Source organism: Athene cunicularia (assembly GCF_003259725.1).
Source record: "Athene cunicularia isolate RWA chromosome 2 unlocalized genomic scaffold, athCun1 chr2_part1, whole genome shotgun sequence".
Lineage (NCBI taxonomy): Eukaryota > Metazoa > Chordata > Aves > Strigiformes > Strigidae > Athene > Athene cunicularia.
The window spans coordinates 136,473,272-136,499,170 of record NW_020799095.1 but is presented as its reverse complement, the minus strand read 5'-3'; the positions used below and the strand labels follow the sequence as shown (position 1 = coordinate 136,499,170).

At 34.7% G+C, this 25,899-nt stretch overlaps 1 protein-coding gene across 1 annotated transcript in view; it reads left to right on the top strand.

The window, feature by feature from the left end:
- Positions 1 to 25,899, top strand: part of CSMD3 (CUB and Sushi multiple domains 3) — a 622,514-nt gene that overhangs the window by 490,912 nt on the left and 105,703 nt on the right. The window contains exons 39-44 of the mRNA XM_026841511.1: positions 7,061 to 7,179; positions 9,747 to 9,816; positions 11,514 to 11,630; positions 17,902 to 18,111; positions 21,850 to 22,038; positions 25,676 to 25,853. Coding sequence (XP_026697312.1) covers positions 7,061 to 7,179; positions 9,747 to 9,816; positions 11,514 to 11,630; positions 17,902 to 18,111; positions 21,850 to 22,038; positions 25,676 to 25,853 — 883 coding nt within the window. The remainder of the gene's footprint in view (positions 1 to 7,060; positions 7,180 to 9,746; positions 9,817 to 11,513; positions 11,631 to 17,901; positions 18,112 to 21,849; positions 22,039 to 25,675; positions 25,854 to 25,899) is intronic.

The following is a 25,899-nucleotide window of genomic DNA, read 5'->3' as shown; positions in this document are numbered from 1 at the left end:
GTGCGGCTGTTCTGGCTGGAACTGGCTGTGTCTAGCACAGACCCCCGTCTCTTCCTACAGATGCCACCCCTGCAGCCCCACAGCCCACCCCAGCCCCCAAATCTGCAAATTATGCCCAACACAATCATATATATATACTATATAGTATGTATTTTATATATATGTGTAGGACACAAAAATTAATCACTCTTAGTGAAAATCAGAGAATAAACAAACCAAATAGCAGCTGCACTCCTAAACTAACTGACAAATGCTCACAGGTTGGTGAGAACACAGCAGAATTATTTCAAATGTTTTTATTACTGCTGAGTACCTCACCAGCAGGAAAGGCTATAATTGTAAACATACTTTCTCTCTGAATGAGATTGCCCTAGCTGACTGACAGGAATTCTGGCAATCACTAATAATTTTTTGCAGGTTTTTTTTTTTTGTTTTTTTTTTTTCTTCCCAGCTGTGCAGTTCCCTCTGCTCATATTGGTTCTGGTGTCTGATCTGCATAATTGTGTCACAGTTATTTCTTGTCAGTTTTACAGTATGCAAATCCCACGCTCTGGCTGTCTGATTAGCTAGTCGGAGAACACGGCCTTGCAAAATTGCTGCCTAATCGCTTGTCTATAACTAAACATTAATTATAGGTTAGAATTATTCTGCCATTTCCTTGAAATGCAGATACTCTCTCAGCTGCTTACAACTTCAGAGGGGAAAAAAATCTGCAGGAAGTTATGAAAATAAAGTAAAATGAAACTGAATCCAGTTAAACTGAAAATGCATCTGTGTATTCCTATATGTCCAAATAACTTAAATGTGTAGGGTACTGCCGGTATACACCTTTCACCTTTAATAAAGAATTCATGGTATATCATTTAAAGTATTGGTCCATGCCAAGAATAATAGCTATATATGTGTGTATGGATTTATACAAGGGTGTATGTGTGAATCTGTACAAGTGTAATATATTTTCTGTGTGAGTCTATAAACCCAAAATATATGCTGAAAATTTGTAATTCAGGAAACAATATTGATGTCCCTCAGTAGATACCCAGTTAACCAGTAGCTTACTGAAATACACTATTTTACAAGATGAATGATCAACTTTTCATGTGCAGGTGATAGACGTGATTAAAACATCATATAGACTTTGGGATGGTGTGAGGAAATTGCAGAACAATGTCTGAACCTGTAATCTTTATTGGAAACAAATGTAAATTTTAAGGGCAAAAATTTTGTGCAAGTATAGAATTGAAGTTGAAGAGTAAAATATGATGACTTCTGAATTAAGATTTTATGATATGTGATATATTTTATAAAGATATCCTCTAAAATAAACATAAATTATTGTGCAAATGTGGGAATTATTGAAGTAAAATCTGTGGTATTCAAAGTACAGAATAGGATTAAGTGACCGTAATAACTCCATAAACTCTGTGGTATACACAAGCTATAAAATGTTAATAAGAAAAATAAAATAGAAACTACTGTCAAGATTATTTTGAAGTTTAAAATAGAGGTACATTGTAACTAAATACCCGTACTGCAAATTGCAAGATAATGGCATGATTTCGTAACATAAATAGGGAAAAATGTAAAGAGTTGGTCACCCTTATTTGTTTACCATTCTCTGGCTCACACCATGGAACGAAAACATGGTTTCAGAATATGCTATCTGAATTCCTGTCATTCAAAACTAGATAGGAGTATGTACCTCAACATCTCAGCCTATATATTCAGCTACTAATGAACAATCAACCTATAGGACCAGACTAACTAAAGCTATTAATAATAATAAAAAAAAACCCCTTTAGTTTAGCACTTATATTGGATCTTGAGTCCTAAGTATCAGCTATTTCTGATCCATGACTATTACTTCCCACTATGCACTAAGGAAGGCATGGTCTTTATTACCTGTGAATTGAAGGAAAGTTTTATGGGGGGTTTTTTGTGTGTTTTTTTTTGTTTGTTTGTTTGTTTGTTTTTTCCATCTGTAGCTGTTGCATTTAGAGTGAGAATAAATTTGGTAAGAGATGAATCCCCTTGTGTTCTAGCCTGTCCTCAGGGATTAGAGGGGCTGGGGGCAGCTGGATTTATCCCTTAATAGGTATGTCAGTTGGGGCTGTAACTGTAGGTCTGACCTGGGCACACAAACAGCCTGTGTGCTGTAGGTCCCGTTGCGTTCAAAAGAAGCCATCAGATTCCCGAATAGTGAGGATTAGTGGCCATCACTATAGGTCTGACCAAGCCCAAACAGCCCATATGCTGTAGGTCTGGTTGCATTCAAAACAAGCAGTCAGATTCACAAATAGTACAGGGGTTTTTTTATGCAACATCTATAGATTCTTTACGATTGCCTATGATAAATGCACAAACTGCAGGTTGGCTTTACAGCACTACACAAAAGAAAACCTATTGCAATCACACACACAAAATTCCCAGGTATACACTTGATGTAGCCGAGGAAATCTTACCAAAAGGCATCCCTTCTGGGGGGGTGAGAGCACAAATCCATCAACCTGTCCCTCCGATTTGGTGATAGATTATTGTCCCTCTAAGTTAGGTACAAATTTGGAGTAGTATTTATCCTACTTTGTATGTGTGAGTGGGTGAGACTGTAGTCAAGCCATTATCTTTTGAGTAAGGACACAGTACATCCCTTGGTTTGAGGGGAACAGCTGGGTTTTGTGAGAGAAAAAAAAAAGGAGGGTGAGGACCAAGGCAGGCTACTGCAAAGTGCAGGAGATAAATCTGTCCTTGAAATGAAAGAATGGGGCCACGCAGCCTACGCCCCACTTCGCTTTCCTCCTTGGCACCATGACAAACAGAAATCACTGGACCTCCATCCCGTCCTGTGCTTGCTCTGGGAACCCTGTGTCAAGGAAATGTGTGTTTTACAGATTTCTCCCTGTTTTGCTTTTCTCACGTTTCCAACAGCTAGCAGTAGCTTAATCTTTTTTCAACAAGAGACTATGAAAAATTCTGCATTGGGGTGAATCATTAATTTGATACAGGAGATTAAGATAAGAGGCAATAATTTCTTGTCATTGCTAGGAAGAAAGGCAAAATGAAGTGTATCTGGATTTTCATCTCTTGCAGTTTTCTGCAATGGAGAGACATGATTTTTTTTCAGAATTCTAGAACTCTCAATTCTGCTGTATTCCTACTGAAATTTCTCCAGAAATGCATTGATCAGAACAGAGTTCACTCTCCTCAGTTGTGAGTCATCTCTGACTTTCAGACAACACTTCCTGCTCTAAAAGTTCCGATGCTATTTTTAGAAATAGTTAGTAAATAGAAAGCAATGGATACATTTTAATATCAGTGTTTCATACATTTATTGCATTTCACTGGAGCCTGTACTGTCAGAGGTCCTCAAGAGGAGTCAGCTAAATTAAAGTCTTAGTTTTTGAAGTAACAGTGCACAGTTCTCATTGAATATCACATCAGAGCAAAATATTTATATTAAGAAATTTTCAAGTGTGGTAGCCATAAACCATTTTCTGTTCAATATGGAGTACATCTTCCAAGTCTATTTCATGTATTCCAGCAGACACAAGTCTGAGGGGAAGTGCAACCCACATCTCAACAACAGTTTTCTGTAAGAAGGTTTCATTATGTTTCACTTCCAATATATCTTTTCACCTTTTATTAATAGGTTTTTCACACTGTCCAGTCTGATTTATCTTTCGAACTGCTACAAAATCCAAATGCATTTTTTAATATTAGAAGAAAACAAAACAAAGGAACTTGACTTGTTGAAGAAATATTTTAAGACCAAGCAAATGATGCTTTGACATAAGGAATCAAGTATTCATACTCCAAAACTGAATAGTGGTCTTATCAATAATCTTTTTTTCTAGCATACTTTTATTTATTTGTTAAAGCCTTATATTCTTATTATATTCATAACATGCAGTTTATATATTCTAGTGGATACATTAAATATGAAAATATATTGCATCAGCTGAAGTACATCAACAAAGAGCACCACAGAATGGTTTAACACATAATGTTTGTATGGTTTATGCCACTATAAATCTTAATTTAGTCCTCATTTGCTAACTAGTAATTGATTATGCTGTATAATAGTGGTAATATTCTTTGAGATTAGCAGTTTGTCAGATTGCCTCATAAATAATTTCTATGATACTTTATTCAAAATTAGTAAAAACTGACATACTAATTTTCATTCTAAAATATAATCCCTAGAAATCTATATATTTAAGATGTATAATGTATAATTTTAACACCATAAATGCTAAAACATTTCCATAAAATTACAGTAGTAATTTAAAAAAAGAAGGCTTGCGTAGTCTCAGAGTGCTATATCTACAATTTCATTGGTAGGGTTTTGTATTTAGAGCCATAAGAACTGTTGGAGAATAGCAAGACAGGATCAAATAGCTTATTTAAATATATATACAATTCCTGTTATCTAAAAATTACAAGATATGGAAAGTATGTTTTCAGTGAATGCTTATGTTAATTTATCTTTTCTCTCTAATGATATTGCTCATGAAAGTTTAAAAATTTCTTTCTACTGAGATAGTAGTATAAAATGTTAAGCACCACAAATGAGTCACTAATGAACAGAGTTCAGTTTATTTATGCTTACACCTGAATAACTATCAGAGCACACTAGAGACACAAGTTCTGAACTAGCCCTCAGTTAGGAAGGGGGCAAACCCTTTTATGTTTCAGGTTGTTGCAGATATTCAAACTGCTTTTTTTCCCCAAGCATTATTTTATTAATTGAAGTGACAGCACAGTAGGATGAACACCTGTAATGTGTTTTGAACTTAAGAAACCTACTTTGAGAAAGGAAATTAAATAAACTCATTTCACTTTGTGTGGCCTGAGTATTCACATAGGTTTTGCATTTCAGCTGAAGGTTCAGTAATTAGAAACTGAAAGCTGCTAAGTCTTTCTTTAACTGTTCAAAATAGATTATAAGCACTCATCTGTGTCAACCAAGCACTGCTGGTCTGCATTTGTACATGAGGTGGATCATGGTCAAGATCTCTGAAATGTAAAAAGTGGATCTAAGCCCATCAGCCAGTTTCAAAATACATTCTTTGATTTTATTTTGGTTTGTAGATTGAGAAGAGAAAATAAGAATTTGAAAGATAAAAAGAATCTCTTATGCAAAAATAGGTTGCAAAATAGTTGCTTGCGTCATTTTTTACATGACAAATATGGGATCATTATGGGATCAGTAAGTTTGTGATCAATATATACAAATGTATTGTTGTAGGTGAAAGAACATGCATCCTCCTCTGTGGACCTGCAGAGAGCCCTGAAATAACACTAACTTTTTCAAATTAGCAACATTCCTTTCCATGCAAAGTGATGCAAGCCAGTACTGAATATTATGGAAAACATCTTGCTGCTCAATTGTATAAGTTCCTTAACAGCAAATAGCAAATAGATAGATATATATAATTGTGAGACTTTTTTTTTAATTTTATATTTAAAAAGTTACCAAAAGCAATAACTGGTCAGTTTGCAAATCCGTATCAGTCATTTCTGATTAGCATTAACAAATATATGCAGTAAAAAACTATGTTTTTTTCTCTCATTACTGTTCTCAGCAGAGAAAATATGGACTGCAAAGTCATTAGGGATTTTTTTCTGATTTAGGATTGAATTATGTTTTATATCAGGAAGTTTATATTGTCATGCTCCTGAGTTTTATAAATAAAATGTAGATTCCAATGATTTTAATTCAAACAGGTTTTTTTCTTTTATTATAATTTTATATAAAATTTCATGTGCCGAGTGCATTTTTTAAGAACAGGAATTACAAACTAGATTATCAATTCAATATTTATTTTCTAAATTTAAAACTTTTTTCTCTTTTTTATAATGTAATTGTAAAAATATGGTACTGAAAACTATTGTTGGTGTATAAAACATGCCTTATAGATAAAAAGGAATGTCTATGCTTTATAAATTCCTTAGAATTTGGCTTTCAGCTTTCATTAAGTATAAAATACACCATTGTAAGAGTCTTCAAATAGTAGTTTTTACTTAATGACTTTATTACCCGAAGTGATTAGTTACATTAAAAATGTGGAGGTTGATAATACATTGAAGAAATGCCATTACACAACATTTCCCCATTACCCTATGTGCTGATTTTTAGTTGCTTAAGAATCCTGGCTTCACAACTAGTTAGGGTGTAATTCTTACAGCAGGCAAAGACAGTAACCGAGCTGGTTATACTTAATGTTACACATATTCTTATATTCCTGGATCTTCCTGGGTAGATGAAGAAGTATTTACTTATTTCTCTTTTTGATGACCATGAAAAAAGCATATGATCTCTTGGAAAACTAGCTTCTATTGCAGTAAGAAATTTGAAATATTAGTGTTATAACTAACATTATAACTTAATTAGTGAACTATTATATTATTATAACTTAATTAGTGATTAAGTATTATAACTTAATTAGTGATAATTTTAATTAGTGAAATTAATTTCACTAATATTATAACTTAATATTAGTGGAATTAGATGTAAAAATTTACTCTGTGTGTGTGTGTTTGCGTGTGTGTTTACGTGAATGGAAGAGTACAGTCAGACCCGTGAAGAATTGAATGCCGGTGAGCAGTTACACTTTGCACTGGTTTTCCTGGTTTTTGCACTTGGTGTGGTATTGGCCAGCATTCCCTGGAACAGATGCTGGGAAAGTGGGGGTACTCCCAGTTTGAACAAGGTAGGCCACAATTCGGAGTGAGACTGGAGGTGAAGTGAATGAGTCTGAGCCAGTGGAAATTTAGAGTAGACTTTGAGTTGAGACTGAAGATTGTTGGGAAGTGTTTATTACCACGCTGATTTTTTTTTTTTTCATTTCCTTTACTCAGAAAAGAATTGTTTTCTCCTTATATGACAGTTTTCCAAAATAATATTCTACTTGTTTGTCCACAGACAAGCTGCTGGTACCCAAGATCTTCCTCAAATATACCAATACATTTTGCCTATGAACAGTGTACAGAGAAGTTCTATGTGAATTTAAAAACAGATTTTATGTTCCTTAGAATGTCTAAACTTCTCAATTTTTCACAGCTATAGGTTTGGACTCTTGTCCTGAACCACAGACCCCAAGCAACGGGATCAAAATTGGAGACAGATACATGGTTGGAGATGTGGTGTCTTTCCAGTGTGATCAGGGTTATTCTCTTCAGGTGAGCGAAGTTTCCCATTTCAAATGGAGCCTTTAAGTTCTTTAATATGGTTATGTTTGAGTCTATCAATAGGAAATTGACACTGAACCCTCCAGGAGTTGTGAACACATGATAAGCTTGCAGGACTGGTAGGCTTTTCTGCAAAATATTAAATTAACATCTGTCCAAGCATTTCACCAGAAGTGTATGGCTCTTTGCTCCCTCTGAATTAGTGATTACAGGTTATTATCTATTATTGATGGCATCTTTGGTATTCATAGCTGAGCTATGCAGTGTTGGCAAATAAAGTTAAATCACTTGATGAGCAATTATCAATAGCTCTCTATGTACAGGAGGAAAAAAAAAATAAAGTGAAGAGGGGGAATGAGAACAAACAAAGTGAAAGGAAATAATTGTTCTTCTCAGTAGATCAGATAATGTCAGGGTTTTTTGTTCAGTAATTTCTTAGGATTTTTTATCTAAAAAGGTTTTCAAATATGGGTGTATTTTGCCAAGAAAATTTACTATGCTCTTGCATTAGCAAAAGGTATAGCTAGGGGCAATGCAGTAATTGTAAACTGTGACTAATTTGTCCCTTCGTGTTACTTAGCATATATAATGAGTAGGAATCTGTCTGCCTACAGGAAAGTTCTTGAAAATATTTTCAAAAATTTGTCCTGTTATGCTGCAGAACCAAATCCAAAACTGAGTAATTTTTCCACTTGAGAAACGCCCCAAAAGGACCGATTCCAACTGACAGGTTACTATTTTTTGTGCCTCTGCAGACTCTACAGTCTTCATTTTATCTAGCTCTTTGAGAGCATAAAAACAAAGAAAACAATTAGCTATGCATAGGAAAAAGAAAAGCCTTAAAGGGAGGAAATGTTTTGTATACAACAGCACATGATTAACTACTAAAGGAGTTATGGATACCTTTGGAGTAAAATAGCAAAAAGATACCTACCTGCCTTTCTTCATTAACATCAGTCTCACCCATAACATGATGAGTGTTAGGCTAACTGAAGTTTTAAAAATGCTAGTAATTTCAAATATTTATTTTACATAATTTGCTGAAGACATGAATACTGGGATCATATGTACTGCGTCAAAAATAAAAACTGAATTACTTTCTTGGACTAAAAAATATTTTTAAAAGCTGCAGTTTATGTATTGTGATTGAAACTAAATAAACTTGTCTGCTTCTAGATCTCAACTGCCATTTGGATTTGGGACCTGTATCCCAGTTTCCCCTTCAAGACAGAGTTCCTAGTCATGTCTGCAGCCTTCTAACTTTCAGGACAAATGTATATATTCTGTGATTGCAACTCTGACAAATTACTATCGAAGTTTGCTTCTTATATTACCTGAATTTAGCTGGTCATTCTTGGGAACAACCTGTCAATTATTTTTTTCTTCTTTGTTTTAATTTCATACTTAAATACAAATATGTGAGTGGACAAGCTACAGTAAATGACTGAAATAAAGAGAATATCAAAACCATTGGCTCATAGACTGGGCAAATATACATGTAAAGGCTCTTCCCTCCATACTGTTTTTCTGGTTTATACAGTATGACTTCATTTTTTTTTTTTTTTTTTTTTTTAGTAATGAGCAGATATGCATACTTGCACTATGGAGAAAGTGTGTTTATTTTTCTTCTAGGAGAGCAAAAGAATGGGTTGAAAACTGATGAATAAACTGTTCACAGTTACCCTGGATACTTTAGGGATACTCCATTCCCTCAAATGCTACAGGCTCTGAACTGATAAGGAGATTTAACATGAAAAACTAGCTTTTCTCTTCATATGAAGGTTTAACAAACAGGCTACAAGCTACTGATATATTTTTTTTTTTTTTACTAGGTCACCATAATATGTATATTATATGACTTTGTAAGATATCCCATGTACAGTTCTCTCTTAAGATTTTTCATTTTCATTTGCTGTCCCTGGAAGACAGTTGCAATTATGTGAAGCTGATGAGCAATGCAGAGGGTCACTCTGGTGGGTCTTGGATCTTATTGTAACAGATTGCCTTGAACTGTAACAACTGATCTGTTGTAAAGGGACACATTTTGTAAAGAAGGCCCTTAAATATCTCAGCTTTTGGCAACAAGACAACTGTTTTCGGGGGTGAGGATAAGGACTGCATTTAGATAGGTATTTTGTAATCAAAAGTCAGTACTGTATAATGAATATAGTTCATAACTTTTTATCATGTTCCACAAATGATGTAAAACAAAACTATGTAAATATTGCTTCAATGAGACCTTTAGTTTATAGGCACTTGGTTTATACTAAAGCTGGTATTATAGAATTGAGCTGGAAACTGTTATACTGTTAGAAGTAATATTAAGGACATAGACACAATTCTCTAGTGGGCTAACAGTCACACAGTTAAGAGTAGTCTTCTCTGTTATATTGAAGATATGATAAAATTCAAAGTGTGAAATATATATGTTATAGCTTATTGTTTCTATATATTTTGAGATCTTTTAAATTATTAATTATTTTTGTTGAGATACTAAAGATGTGTCATATATTGTATATTTTTCATTCTATGAATTAGCAAATATTGTGTCATTTTAGGGGCATTCACATATCACCTGTATGCCTGGACCAGTAAGAAGATGGAATTATCCGATTCCAATATGTTTAGGTATGTTCAACAATCATAAACTTTCTTAAATATGCCAGAATAAGAAAGTCAGAGAACTCAAAAATAAAAGATATGTATAGGAGAAAGACTAGGGAGAACTGAAAGAACTTAATTAAAAGTGAAAATGGTCAAATAAAGCTGAAGATTTTCAATTTATACTTCACACTTCTTTTGGCAAAGCTTTTCTGAAATGTCCGGTCAGAAGATGAAAGAATGCAATATCTTCTAATCAAAATCTATCATCAATTCACTATCAGTGATGAGACTTCCGGAGACCCTTGCAAACAAATTAATTTATATTTATTAATCATTTCCACAGCAGTGATGACTATTATAGAAAATACTAAAATAAAAATAATATTATATTTTCATCTATAATAAATTAAATATAAGGCATGTCTGCCCTATTTAAGAAGATACATTATTTTTCAAATTAAACTATATACATGACCATAGTAATATTATTGGAAGAAGCACTGGAATCCTGACAGAAGCCGAAGTGACACACCTGAAGTACATTTAAACACATTCTCTTTATATGATGAATAAATATGAGGGATATAAAACTTTCTATTTGCATTCACTTTCACTGAATAGAAATTACTTTTTGTTTCAGTTCCCTAACAGTAAAAAATATCTGTATTTGTAATCTTGAATGCATGGAAACTAAGATACTGCAGATCTCATTAAAGGTTTTGTACTTTGCTTTTTTTCAAAACAGATTATATATCCTCTTGAGCTACCTCACGTAATCCTGTTCTTAATCCTGTGAGTTGTTAAAAACCTCATGTGAGGTACTAAACTCCCTCAGTTTAGAATTTATACATATTCAACAAAATTCATCTATTTGGAAGAATTCTTTCAAGAGTTAGTCTTCAGGTTCCACCATTATGCATTGACATATGTCTAGGAAGTCTGATATGATAATTGTACTGCTGTATGGTGTGCTGAAATTTTAGGGGGTTTTCTTTTCCTTTTTTTCTTTTTTTTTTTTTTTTTTTTTTTAAGTAATGATTTTTAATTAATTTTCAAAGGATGTAGAAACTGTTAATTAGACAAAAGTGTTAAACAAAAATGTATTAACCATAATTAACATCTTCAAATCTAATATTTAAGTATAAGTTAATTTATTCACTGATGTTATACCTGAAAAAAGGTTAAAATTATGTTCAAATATGGGTTTAGTTCAGTTTCTGGAAATGTGTGAGTGTGTACATTCTCCAAGTCTGTTTATTTTATTTCGTTTTTAGAACAGAGGGATACAAATGTAGTTTTTAAAAGGCTTCTTGAAATGCTTTGAGTACAGAATCTTTTAAATATATTTTTTTATTATATTATTCAGATTTTCTTTTACAAACTAATGTGGAATTGTGTCAATTTTGCTGTGAGCATATGTGTACTGCTTGCCTGTTCACAAGGGTGGTTCATGCAGAGTGCAGAGTAAACATCTATTCTCTTTTCAGGTGCATTTGTCCCCCAAATTAAAATCTAGTCAATGCAGAGTGGATACATATATATAAAGCACCTACTTTTAAGTTACTTTGTTACACATATTTAGTGGTAAAGGAATGTTTCTGTACTTTTAAAAATATAAACCTAGTTATTATTATATTATTAATGTTGGAAGGATCTTCAATGTTGTGGATTAATTTTTTAGCTCATTCTACTCCTCTGAAAAATGTCTGCTTTTTTTGCAGCACAATGTGGTGGTGGCATGTCAGACTTCAGTGGAGTGATCCTCAGCCCTGGGTTTCCTGGCAACTATCCTAGCAGTTTGGATTGCACATGGACAATAAAGCTGCCTATTGGTTTTGGTACATGTTCTTTCATGATTAAATTTGTTGATGTTTTTATGGATTCAAAAAACTGAATATAGATTTTAAAATATAGTGAATATTTATCCCAGAAAAAAATATAAAATAAAATTTTTAAAAAATTAAAGAAGTTACCAAAGCCTTAAAAGATATAGAATAGGAAAGCTACAAGGTACTTGGTTTTTAATTTAACATATACTACAATTTTCTGATAAAGTTGTTAAATTAGAATTAAGCACATTTTTTAAACTTAACAGCTTGATTTCTCTTTGTGAAGTTGTAAACACACACACAAAAAAAATAGCTACTATGAATATTTTAAACCAAGTCAGCATCAGTTTAGAGGAAGTTGAAGCTACATTTGAGTTCATTATTTTATCATTAAGCTTCTTTGCATAACCTAGCTGAATATTGCAGCAGCATAGAAATATTCTTGGAAGGGACCTCTAGAAGCCTCACAGTCAAGTTTGTCAAGCTTCCCACTCAAAGTGAAATTTTCAGTAACATGAGATCAAGTTCACTGTAACTGACAGATCCATCTCAGCTGTGCTGCTACTCACCTATTCAATTCCCGCCCTGTACCAACAGATAAGGATGTTGTGCTCCAGAAGCAGAACTTTGCCCTTGTGCAAATCTTTGCTTGTTTACTCATCCCAGAAGTTGCGCTATTTGCTGTATCACCCACATCCCCTAGTTTAGTATCCTCCAAAAATTTAGTGAGGATGCATTCTAAATATCCAGGTCTCTCATGAAGGCATTGAATAATGTAAGCTCCCATATCAACTCATAGAATATTACACTTGTTACTGTCTACCAACTGGACATTGAATAACTAATTATCACTCTTGGAGCCTTGAAGTTCCATTATTTTTTTACCCACTTCCTCTCCATTCATGAATTTTATATCTGTTCAGCTTCCAAATGAGAATGATACAGAAGACTGAGTGCAAAGTCATAGCAGAGTGAGAGAACATTATATCCATAATTCTCCCTTTGTCAATTTAATCACAGAAGGAAATAGCTGATCAACTGTGACTTTCTGTTAGTAAATACATGTTGACTGCTCGTGAGTCCTTTTTGCCTTCTATGTGTTTGGAAATTGCTTCCAATTAGTCGAGTTCCATAATCTGTAATATATGTAGACTGCAGAAAACCTGCAGTTGCCATTACCTAGGTCATCTTTCTTGTCTTAAAGGTGGGTATAGCTTCAAACTTTTTCTGTTCACCAGAATTTCTCTTATTCACCATGATTTTGCATAGATAATATCAGCATTTCAATTATACTGGCTAAGCCCTTGAGCAATTTTGGGTGGATCCTATATATCTATCACTGCAAAATCTTTATTCAAAGCTAGCCAATACAGTTGTCCCATCTTATTTTTTGCACTTGTGGCACTTTTGTGGAAGCACGTGAAGTTGGATTCTTTTCTTTATATGCTAGTTAAATGGCATGCTTTTTTTTTTTTCAGATGTGTGTCACTGTTTTCTATTTTATATTTGCCATCTTCTGTCATCTTCTTTACTTGACAGTACAGAATTTCTGTGTCTTTCACAGTAACTGAATGTGACATCCCAAATAGTTTTCCCTTCTGCATCTGTTAAGATTCTTTCTCTCCTCTTTTTAAAATCAATTCTGTGGTCTTTTTGATTATAAATCCTGTGAGCCTGGTTCACTTATCATTCAGATGAAAGTCAATTATTGTGCATGGTTTGTTTAAGCTGAATAATATTAAAGATAACATTGACTTAACAGAATCTATCTGGAAAATACATTATGTGAGGATAGGGATTTCCATATAGAACTAATTGTTGTGTTTGCATTTTGTTCAAAAGTCATAATATTCAGGCCAATAATTGATTTTTTGTATTAGCATTATATAAATAGCATAGATACTTTAATTCTGCCATGAACTGAATTTTAGACAACTTGATGTGACAGCTTCTAGTGTTTCATCATGAATCATAATGCTGTGTAGAATCTTCAGATCCCCTGCAGTTCCCTACTAGTCCTCCAGTTCATGTACAGGAAAATTAAATGTTCCTTTTTCTAGAAGAAAACTAAAACTGCACAGATTGAAATGTGCTTGACATTTTTGACGATTTCTAAACAGGATATGATAAAAATGAATTGAAAATTAAAGTAAAATTTAATTGTAAAATTAAAAAAAAAAAAAAATTGAAAAAGTGATGGCTAAAACTGACTTTAGTGATATTGTGGTTCTATTCCAGTGGACGCAGATACACATGAGTCTTCTAAGTAGTAAATGGAAAAACTCAGAAACACCATCATGGGAACCTTCCATAGGCCTTCACTTGTTTAAATGTTTCTAACATGATTTTTTCCTGGTTAGAAGCTATGGATCATAAGCTTTTCCACTTTATGTTAGCTAATGGTGTCATCTAAACCAAAAACATCATGTTGATTTCAATCAACTTTTGAGATTTATGTTTAGCTTTTATATATAAATATATGAAATACTCATTCCAGAGGGGTGTCCAAAGTGCAAAAGCCATAGAAACAGTCTAACAAGCAGAGAATAGACAAACAGAGGCAGATGCTACAAGCTGAGTAAAGTATTAATACTTTGGAAGATTGATATGGCTCAGGAACTTGTAGTGAAAGACAGCAGAGTACAGAGAGTAGAATGATGGGGAAAAAAAATATATTAGAGCTGGTTTTGTGTTGAACAAAGTGAGTGAAAGTGAAAAAAATGGACAGTAAGATAACATGAGTTGGCAGTTATTAATGACACCTTAAACTTTGGACAAGTGTTTGGTACACAGGGTGAAATAAAAGGCCAAGCCTACAAATATCACAGATAGAGAAAGCAAAGTTTGGATATAACTGGATTCTCTGTGTAGGAAATATTTGGAAGGCTGGCAAAGTCAAAGAATGACACTTAAAGCAGAAGCTTTCTTATCACATATAGACTGTCTTCAGATAAAGAGAGACAGAAACCATCAAGGTAACAGTAATTTAATTATGCACCAACCTTTTTTCCAGTAGCATATAAAATGTTACATGCTTCTGAATACCATTCATAAACTTTACATGGTATCTGGGGAGAAAGCTCTAAAAGACAAACACTATTTAGCTATTACAGTTTAGGAGTTACAAAATTATTCATGATTTCTCAATAATTAATCTGACATTGTATCTTTTCCTTTCAATTTTATATGAAATCATGTTGATTGTCTTTGTCAGAAACACCAGTGGGACTCAATCATCTTCTTAATGAAAATATTCGATATTATAATTGCACTAACTCCAGACAAAATCCAAATTCTACTTTTGTAACTGATATAGAAATATGTATAAACAGGAAAATGTTTAAACAGCCCTGTAACTACTCAGTTGTTGAACATTTCCTTCTTGTCCTGCTCCATAGTTGTTGTCAGACATCTCCTGGTTAGGAAAGAGAACTTGCTAATGGATAATAAGCCATCTTCCTGTTCCTTAGTGAATCAAATAATCAGAAATTTCTGTCAGCAAAGTTGTTATATGGCACAGTGTGTGTGTATGAGAATTAAAGAATTGAACTGCATGTTTAGTGGAGATGGACTGATGAATGATGGTTTCATAATATCATTTACATTTTTTGTGGCTCAAAAGTAATATATACGTTAAATGATGTAAAGAGTGTGGCCACCTCCTTTAGCCACTCCAGCTCAGGACCCTCCTACCCAGGCACTGGAGCCCAGCCTGGTGCCCGGGGACACAAGATCTCTGCCCAGGCTGAAGGACATGGCTGCCACTTTCCCATTTGCAGATCCAAACAGTTAAAAAGCTGAGAACAGACACACATAGAGGACACTGACATGGCTGGTCACACAGGCTGCCACAGAGAAGATGCTGCCTCTAACAACACCTACATACAGGACTCATGTAAAACACAAGCACAGGCAACCAAGTCCCTTCCTCTTCTTGGTCTGGCAGAGACAGAGGTCACTGGTGCAGGCACACACACAACACCCTCTAGCTTCACAAGCACACACACATTGGCAGGTCCCTTGAAAGTCTGCCCCGCATCCCTGTCTGGATCTCGGGCCCTCTTATCTTCTTCATGGGTCCCCTACTCACTGGCTGGTCCAGCTTGATGCTCGCTGGAAACACCATGTTCACACACTCATTTCTCAGGCACTTCACATTCGTAAATCCCCCTGGGTATATCAGCATGGACTTTCTGCCTGCCTGATAACCTGGCCTGGACCCAAGGCCTTCCTACACAATGGCTACTCCAGATTGAAGGTGTTTAGCAGATGATACATGAGCACCCACACACACACACTGGAATCAGGGACACTTGCCCTCCCAGCAGCCAGCACCAGGCACACAGGCTGTGATCCATGGTCCCACTCCAGCTACCACTGCTGAGCTCCTTACTCACCTCACTCATGCTGGTCTTCCCAGTAACTGGCTTTGAGAACATACACCATTCCTGCCCCATGGGCTGGAAGTTGAAGACCCTTGCACTCACTTCAGGCCAGAGGCAGGAACACCCTTTCTCTGACCCCAGTAGCTGGCACCCAGTCCACTCACACTGGTCCCTCTATTAGCTGGCATTCTGGACACAAGGTCTGTAGGATCATAGAATAGTTTGGGTTGGAGTGACCTTTAAAGCTCATATAGTCCAACGCCCCTGCAATGAGCAGGGACATCTTCAACCAGATCAGATTGTTCAGAGCCCCTGTAGGGCCCTCCCTAGATCCACAGAGCTATGGGTGCTCACTCGCTCTAGTAGCTGACACAACAGAGCACACCCCTGGTCTGACTGCAGTAGCTGTCACCAATTTTCACCTCTGCCACACACAATAACTGGCACTGACACCCCCTCACTTGATCCAGTAGCTAGCTAGCACTGCAGGCCAGGGGCACCCACACCCCGGGTCTGACTCCAGCAGTTGGCACCAAATCCCACTCACAGAGACGGGTCTCACCAGTAGCTGGCACTTAGTGCTTGAAGCACACATACACATGGGATAGAGAGTGAGATTATACAGAGAGATAGGTAAGAAAAGATTTAATAAGAAGATTTGAGATGACAGGACAGACTGGTGATCAAGTGCAGGGCTCAGCCAGACTGACCCACCACCCCATTCTACATGCAACCAGCCATTCTTATGTCCTTTTCTGCCCACCCCTGTCTTTGATCCTTCCTACTCCCCTTTCCCCTGTGCATCCCCTCAGGGGTTTGCATAGGTCTATCAATTCCTGCATCCCTCCCAGTATGGGGTCACCGTGGTTTACAGTCTTATCAGCTACAAAGTCCAGGTTGATATTCCTGGAAGTTGTGTCTGTAGTTTCTTGACAGCCCATCAATTAGTGTGACTGGCAAGGTCTGTTTCTTGTCATTGCCTCCATGTTCGCTTTGTCAGGTCTGTCTCTCTGTATATTTTTGTTTCTGGTTTACTCCCTTTCTGTTGGTTCCCCAGTTGATAAAGTCCCTGATCATATAACCTCACTGGAATAAACATTCTTACGTTCTCACTCAACCTCATCAATTAATGTGATTGACCAGGTTTGGTTTTCATCACTGCCTCTCTCAGGTTTGTACACGTTTATGTTCTTGATTATGGCTTCTTCTTATTATTTTCCCTTGCTTCATTGAAAAACGTCCTTAAGCAGATGCCCTTAAAAGAGCAGACACTCTCCTTCCACATACCTTTACAATGTATCTAATCTATATTATATGCATAATTTTTACTGTGCCTCATTATATATATATAAATATATAAATATATATAAAAATATATAAATATATATAAATATATATATATATATATATATATAAGCTGAGAGAGATCAGTTTATGCACAATTAAAATGCAGCTGTCTCAGGGGTAGAATACTGTCACTATTTTTTTTCCAAGTGTGGTACATAAAGCATTTTTTCTTTTAATAGAACTGGGAACTATTTTACGCAATTCAAGACAAGAAAGATTTAACTAAAGTCAATGTATTTAGTGTTCAGAGCTGAAATTTGCTCCAATGCACAAACAACAAACTTTGCCCAAAAGTGACATATTAATAACCTACAGTTCAATGCTTTATATCGTATTAGTATTTGTGTTACATTTCTTACCTTTTCAGCTTATCAGAATTAGTAATGCATGTGAAGGACTGCATCTGGGAGTGTAACACATGCATTTCCACTGCTTACATTATTCTCTGATATTATCAATGTAATATGTACATACTTGTTCCCTCCTGGTATTGTTACTGATGCCTTTTTTTTTTTTTTTTTTTTTTTTTTATCAATGATGTTTTTCAGGTGTCCATTTGCAATTTATGAATTTCTCAACGGAGACCATACATGATTACTTAGAAGTTAGGAGTGGATCTACAGAAACTAGCACTGTTATTGGGAGACTAAGTGGCCCTCAGCTACCAGCCTCTCTGTTCAGCACAACTCATGAAACCAGCTTATACTTTCACAGCGATTACTCACAGAACAAACAAGGATTTCATATTGTATATCAAGGTGAGATTTTGACAATTATGTGAGAATAAGGTGGCTGTTGAAGGTTATTTCTTTTCTTGTTATTCCTAAAAGATAAACATAATGTAAAAAAATTTGCATATTTCAAACCAAAGTATTATGTATCAAGATCAAACAGAAGAATGCAGAAAATTAAAAAGGAAAAAATAATTCTCTCTATACATATTCTCTCTATACATATTCTCTCTAAAAAGCAGTTCAAAAGTAGGCAAACAGATAATTTCCCATATCTGGTTTTGGCTGGCATATTAATTTACATTGCACGGCTTTGAAAAGTAAGCATCTACATTATTTGATCTTCATAAGCATATGGGAATCTCGATTTTGTGTCTTGGATTCTGGAAAGGGAAGATTTAAATATTGTTTTAGAGTACTGGATCCATGTAGGCTATTACAGAACAATGCCAACTCAGTAATCTCCAAATCCATTTTATTTCCTAGTTGGCAGTATGTGGAAGGTTATTGTTATGATGAACCCAAATAGATCACGCTGAGCTGGTGAAGACTGCAAGATCATAATTCTTTTTATATTACTGCAGATTCATTTAAAAGGGATTAGATCACCACTGTTCACAAGAAAAGATAAAATGTATATTTTAAATTACACCTGTTTTCATTATATGAATAATGCCAAAGAATGATTTAAAGTTTTTACTTTAGAACAGTCCCCTATTACTCTTTCAATAGTCTAAATTGACTTGAACTGTATGAAGCATTCTGGAAGTGAGCTACTGTAAAAAACATTAGCTTTTAAAGCTGAAGATTTTATTCACTTCCTATTTGTAATATGATACAATTTGTAGGAGTAAAGGAGCTTTAAAATCTAGTGCTATGAGGACAGTAAAAGACTTCTGAGCATATACTATTTCTGCTATTAATAGTAACAGTAATAATTTTGGAGACATTATGTGTCAAAGAATTTTTTTTAAAAAACCCTCCTGTCTGTGTTTTTAACCATGTAAGAAAGAACTGTTTCCTTCAAACATATACAACCTGTGATCTTCTGATTTTGTGGGTTTTGCATAGTGTATTTGTTCTCTGTTCTGTAGTACAAAGTCAGTGCTTCAAATCTTTTTGGAAAAGATCACCAAGATGTGGGAGAAGATTATTTTCAAATCTTATTTGTTTGCTATAAAATCTCTGATATTCATAGTTCATTAAAAGTCTTTTAATTCTTCTGAGAAAAACAAGTAAAATTATAAGTAAGTTTATTTCTCCTCTTCCTTAAATATAAGAATGTAAAAAGAAAAACCCTCTACTGGATCAGAAAAAAAGCTCCATCTACCTCAGTATGGTATTTCCAAATGGCAAAAAGAAATGCTACTTAGCAGCAAAGTCCAGATGATTTCTTTCCTTCACGAGCATCCAGTTATTGTCAGACTCTTATTTCTATTACTGTGGGATTTGATGGCATTTTCACATTCAGCCTCCCTCTGTCTTAATGATTTTTGTGAACTTCAGTCATATTGCTCCCAACCTCTTTCCCAAGAAACGATGTTTAGCCATGTGATAATGTCATTTGTTAGTATGGGCTGTATCATATTACCAGGTATAGAAGTCAGACTCACTGTTTCATATTTTCAAGGATCCCCTTTAAAGATAGATGTGATTTACATTGGGAAATCAACACTTCTTTAGATCAGATCTTGAAATAATATGATATATAACTTAGTTCAGCAGCTCTTCTGGGTGAAGAACTGCTCCTAGTCCTTTGCCTTACCTATTTAATGTAGTACTTTTGTATTTACTTCAAACTGATCGAGGGCCTTAGGACTGCATAATACAAGTAACATATCTTGTTTGGAAATCTCTATACCATCTTCCTCAGTAAAGACAGATACAAAGAATTTATTGAGTTTTTCTCTCTATGGAATCCTAATCCTTGAAATGCCCTTTTTTCTTATTTGTCATGAATTGTCCCACCAGTTCCCTAGCTGACTTCTTGCTTCTGATGTTGTCAGAGAATTTTTTTATGATTAGCTGAGATATTTTCTGCAAGACATTTTAAAAATTATTTTTGCTGTCTTTGTTTTCTATTTAAATTTGACCTGCTATGTTTTATGACTTTCTGGAAAGGCAGACTTTCATTATTTAAATGGCAACCTCTTCCCTATTGTAACATCTTTAACTTTCCTACTGAATGGCACAGGCATTTTTCTGAACCACTTTAATGTTGTTTTTTTTTTTTTATTCTGAGTTGTAGAACATGTTTTACCTGGTCTTTTAAAGTAGTGTCAATTAGCAGATTCCAATCTGCATTACCTCATTTTTGTATAATTTCCTTTCCAGAAAATTGAATAACCCTGTGCTGGATTTATTTGACTTGCTCCCTCCCAGTACAATCAAACTGCATTATGACTGCTATTATGGAGTAACTCTCCTATGAATACTTCTCAATCTAAGGCTTGAGTACCAAGCTGGTTTAAATCTAAAATAACATCTTTTCTTGTGGGCTCTCAAACTGCTTGTTCTAGGGAACAATTATTTCCTGCATTCAAAATTTTATTTTGTTAAGTCGTCCTGGTGAGTTGGATATTTGGGTACTCCATTAGTACTACCTGTCATGTTTTTGCAGCTGCTATAATTTTACTTAACATTTCCTGCTCACTATCATTTTCCTGTTTAGACATTCATAGCAGCAGCTTGGTACTACACTTATATTTCTGACGTTTAAATTTCCACCTATGAGTAGTGCTTTAGTGCTTCTTTTTTTTCCTGGTAATATTTTTCTTCTATAGCACTTAATATAATTTGTAAACAACAAACTTGTTCTATGCTATGCCTTTCATGTCAGGGCTTTTGCTTAGTTCAAGCATTCTAAATCCCACCTCATGTGTTTTGGGCTCCTGTCATTGTGTGAAAGGGTTTCTTAGTTTGGCCCTTGTTCTGTTCCTTAATACTGTACACATCACTCAAGATGCAGTGTAGGCTGCCTGATTTACTTTTCCTATTTATTGTAATTCTGCTGTTTGTTGTTTTCCTGCATTATTTTTAGAGGTGCATTGGCTGTTAGACCCTTGCCTGTTATGGCACCATATCAGCCTTCTGTGTCCGTTAGTTTTTTCTCATGCTCCTAGTTTAGATATTCTTCTACAGTCTTTTTTAATTTTTGTTGTCAGCAGCTTGGATCCATTTTGATTAGGGTGCACTTAAGGGGGCACTTAGAAGCAACTTGGAGTCTTAGTTAGTCAGTGGCTTACCTTTTTGAAGAACTAAATAAAGAAAACACAAGGTCAAATTCCTTTTTACTTTCTTCTCTAGTGCAGTGCTTGTGCACCTAGTAAAATTAAAAGATAAAATTAAGAGGCTAGTCTCATTTTTGCCTTCATAGACTCTGTTTCAAAATTTCAGAAACCTGTAGGGCAGGTTGTTGGGTATTTGTTTGTTTTGTTTACACACACACACACACACATTATCAAACTATAAAGAATATAAGATCATTTAGACTTTGGTTGTACTATTATGTTTTCCTTATGAGGTTTGGAATTAGAAATTATATTTTATACGTATTTCCAGAAGTACTGTGGGAATATGGCACTGTGCTTCTCCTGGTGTAGAACCAATGTTTTTGATTGTCACCATGATGGAACTTAAGATATATGGGATATCCATGATATTTAATTTTTATTCTAATGAAAAGCTTTTCGTTTTGAAGTGATAAGAATTTGGATTTTATTTTTTTTTTTCCCCCCATTATTATTATTTACTTATTTATTTCAGCATATCAGCTACAAAGCTGTCCCGACCCTCGACCATTTCGTAATGGTTTTGTTATTGGAAATGACTTTACTGTGGGACAAACTATTTCATTCGAGTGTTTCCCTGGATACACATTAATTGGAAATTCAGCTCTGACTTGTCTTCATGGCGTCAGCCGTAACTGGAATCATCCTCTCCCCAGATGTGAAGGTATGTTCTGGGTGACCTATGAACTCTTCATTATTTGTAACTCTTCCTAAGTACTGTTAACTGAAGTGGTTTCATTCTAGCTTTTCAATTTATATGGACCTGTATTTTTATACTGTGGTCTTCACAGAAGTATTCAATTTTGCATGTGAAAATTTTTGCAGAGAAGCTGAAAAAAGTTTCATGGAATTATGAAATCTCTGAAAACCTATCTGAAATAGTAAGTTTATTTTTAGAAGATTAGGCTTAAGGTCTGGAGTGTGCTGCTTTTTAATCTAGGTGATGCTACAGAGTAAAATCTCTGCACTGAATCAAGAAAAGGGAATTCAAAAATTGAATTTCCCCACTCTGGCCACTTATAATCTGTTTTATCAGGTAGAAAGTAATGTCAAAGATGGCATAATGTGCAGTTGTCCTCCAGTCAGTGTTGTGTGAAGTCCTTTATACATATAGTTTTGTGAATGGGAATTTTTTTTTTTTTAATATTTTTTAACCTTTTACCTTTTTTTTACACTGATATACTTGCAGCAGCTAAGCAGATTCAAGGAACTGTGGCTTGCACGTACCTGAAAATTTAAGGAGACAGAATAAATGTATATGATGATTCTGTAGAGGTGTTTATCTTATTCCTAACTATTTTAAGGGAACCTGCACTTAAGCAGCAGGTCAAAGGTCATTTGTCAGTTATCAGCAGACTCTAGAACAGACAAGGATGGATGGTTTGGTAACACATAAATCTCTTTGAGAAATATATCTGTGCACCACAAAATCTATTTGTGGAACTGAGGACTGAATTTTTTTCCATATGAAATAATTACTTTCTTCTGGAACCTCCAGGTTTTTCACAATTGTGGCAACATTCAGACACCAACATTAGGTTCCTGGAAAAACATACACATTGAAAATACTTCATATCCAACCAGTTGTCTCAGAATCCTAGACTCCTGGGATCACAAGATCCAAACACATTTACAATTAAGTTATTGACTGTGAAATTCTCTGTATGCCTAAACATAGTTTTGCACAAAGACAAGATCTGTACAAGGTGTTGAATGTCCACTTTCATATGCCCTAAAGACACTCCACAGTTTCAGGAGGGGTATTCAGGACCTGAGTTAAAGGCCTAACTTCCCTCTATATTGAATGGTAATAGCTCAGTATTAAGAATGGGCTCCTCAATACTGAGCAAGTTAAAGTGGAATGCCTGGAAAAAAACAAAACAAAACAAAACAAAAAAAACACAACAACAACAACAAAAAAACAACTAAAACCAAAACCCCAACCTCCTTCTTTTCTGGAGTATTGCACTGTATTCTGAATCATCTACCTAAATTTAGGTACTTAAATTAGAAGCCTCATTACTCAAAATTCCTCCTGGAGTCAGTGAGCCACAGGCATTTCTGAGGGATGTGTTAGATAAATTAAGATGTATCTGACACTGAATTCAGAAGGAGAAGCCTTATGACATACAAGAGAGATGACACCTACACTGTCTATCTTTTGAAATGAGAAGTTAATTCATCACAATTAAGTTTCAACCCCCATTTTTTGGATCCTGAGGGAATAATAATGGTTAATGTATCAACTACTAAACAGTTTAGCTTTCCCTATTACTTAATTCTAGCTGTATTTTCTGTGCCTCAGAATCAAGAAAAATAATTTACTGAATGGAGTGATTCTGTTTCTTTGAATTACATTACTGGAACCAAGATTTTAATTATTAAATTCTAAAATGCTTACAGTTGCTGTTCTATCACTTTTGATGAAGTTTCTGAACAGTAGTTAGTTCTTTGTTTCTACTTAATGTGACATGAAAAGATGTAGATTAAAAAATCAACCTATCTTGTAACAGAGATCTAACATGTGTGCTATGCTGCATGATTACAGACTGGCAACAGTACTCAGCTCCCAGAGAAATGTCTTAAATTACATGGGATTTTGTGCAAATATTTACTGTGGTATTTTTATTAAAGAGGCTTTGATGGTTTGATATGCTACTGATGTTTTTGAGTTTGTTTGGTTTGGGTTTTTTTTTTGTCTTTGTTATTGAAGGAAAAAGATAATTAAGTAAAATCTAGTTGTATTTGGTTTGATTTGAGATAAAGGCCTTGTGTTCAAAATCATTAAAATGAAGTGGACTTCTTTGTATAGACCTAGTGCCAGAAATATACAGTATATTTTAAATTTGTATTTGCTTTAATGTCTTTATTGTAAAGCAGCATATACTGAGGCTTATTTAATGCCACAGACTTCTTGAAGTAGACATTCTGAATGAAATGTCACTGACCATGATTCTTGTTTAAATTGTTTTGTTCTGTTCTCCTTGCATCCTCATGCACCTAAAATCCCTCTAAGCTGTGCTCAGCACCATCTAACAGACTCTGACCCATCTAAACTCATCTCCCTCAGTTTCCTTCTTTCAGAATATGTTCCCTCTTCTTTTCTAAGAAATCCCATTGGCTGACAGTCATCAGCCCATGTCTTTACTCCCTAAAACCCTGCTGAAAAATCAATTCTTCCTGAATTGCTCAAAAACCATTGAGACTTTTAAGCTAAAAGCTGAAGAAAAGCATTATACCAGCTGTGGTGTCTGAATGGATGAGGTGTGACTATGAAAGCCTCCTTGCCCTACAGTTCATTACCAATGTATATATTTTAAAACCATAACACATGCTTTATCTAAATAAAAACAGTGCATAATTCCTGTATGTCAAACATATATATTTCCAGCAATCTGTTCTCTGGTTAGTAGTTCTTCAGTATATTTTAGGGAATCTTGGTTGCCATTCCATGCCTATTTGGGGTAGAGTGGGGAGGAATATATGCAAATTAAAGCAAATTATTCCAGTTTAGGCTTTGCTCACTTTTCCATATCTAGGCTTCTATAACATAATTTCTCTTCTGTAATAAGCGGATGATGTCATATTTAACATGTATCTGAAACCTCTGTGGAGAAAATCATATAGTTTGGACTAATAGCTCTCCTGAAATGTATAGATATGAAAGTTTGGAAGTTGTATGGTCAGTCGCACTGTATGATGTCTAAAATTAGTGCACTTCAACGAGAATTACAGAAAGGACTCTTATTTTGTCTACTACAATTTATCTCCAAGAATGAAAAAATGGTATTCATACTGTTGCACACAATATTTTCATTTTCAAACTTCCCTCTAATTTTCCCATACCCCTTCCCAATCAATTTAGCATACCTGTTCTCTCACCTGATAATTTTGTTCATGTGACAATGAATAAAGCAGTTCACGTGTTTCACTGCTAATTTGTAGCTGGTATTTACACAAAGCTATAACAAAATGGTTTTTGATTGTGCAGGGAATAACTTAACACAGTGACTAAGTATTACTCTAATTCCATTTCTGATAGTATTTATGACATCAGAAATGCTTTTATTTAAAAAAAAAAAAAAAAAAAAAAAAAAAAAAAAAAAAAAAAAAAAAAAAAAAAAAAAAAAAAAAAGACTGATAATGTCAAAACAGACTTCTGACTCTGCAAATAGCTCAGTAGTGGTTTTACATCTAGTTAAAGTGTACCAAATGTGTTTAAAAGTATGGCTTTTACATGGTCTAAGAAGAATGGAGGAAGCATCTAATCTTTTTTAAAAACAAATGTCTCTCTTTTAAAGCCCTCTGTGGAGGAAATATAACTGCAATGAATGGCACCATATACTCTCCAGGATATCCTGATGAGTATCCAAACTTTCAAGACTGCTTTTGGCTTGTAAGAGTACCACCTGGGAATGGAATCTACATCAATTTCACAGTTCTCCAAACAGAGCCAATATATGATTTCATAACTGTGTGGTAAGAAAACATTTTTTGGTATTTATTCAATTTTCGTGTGACACAA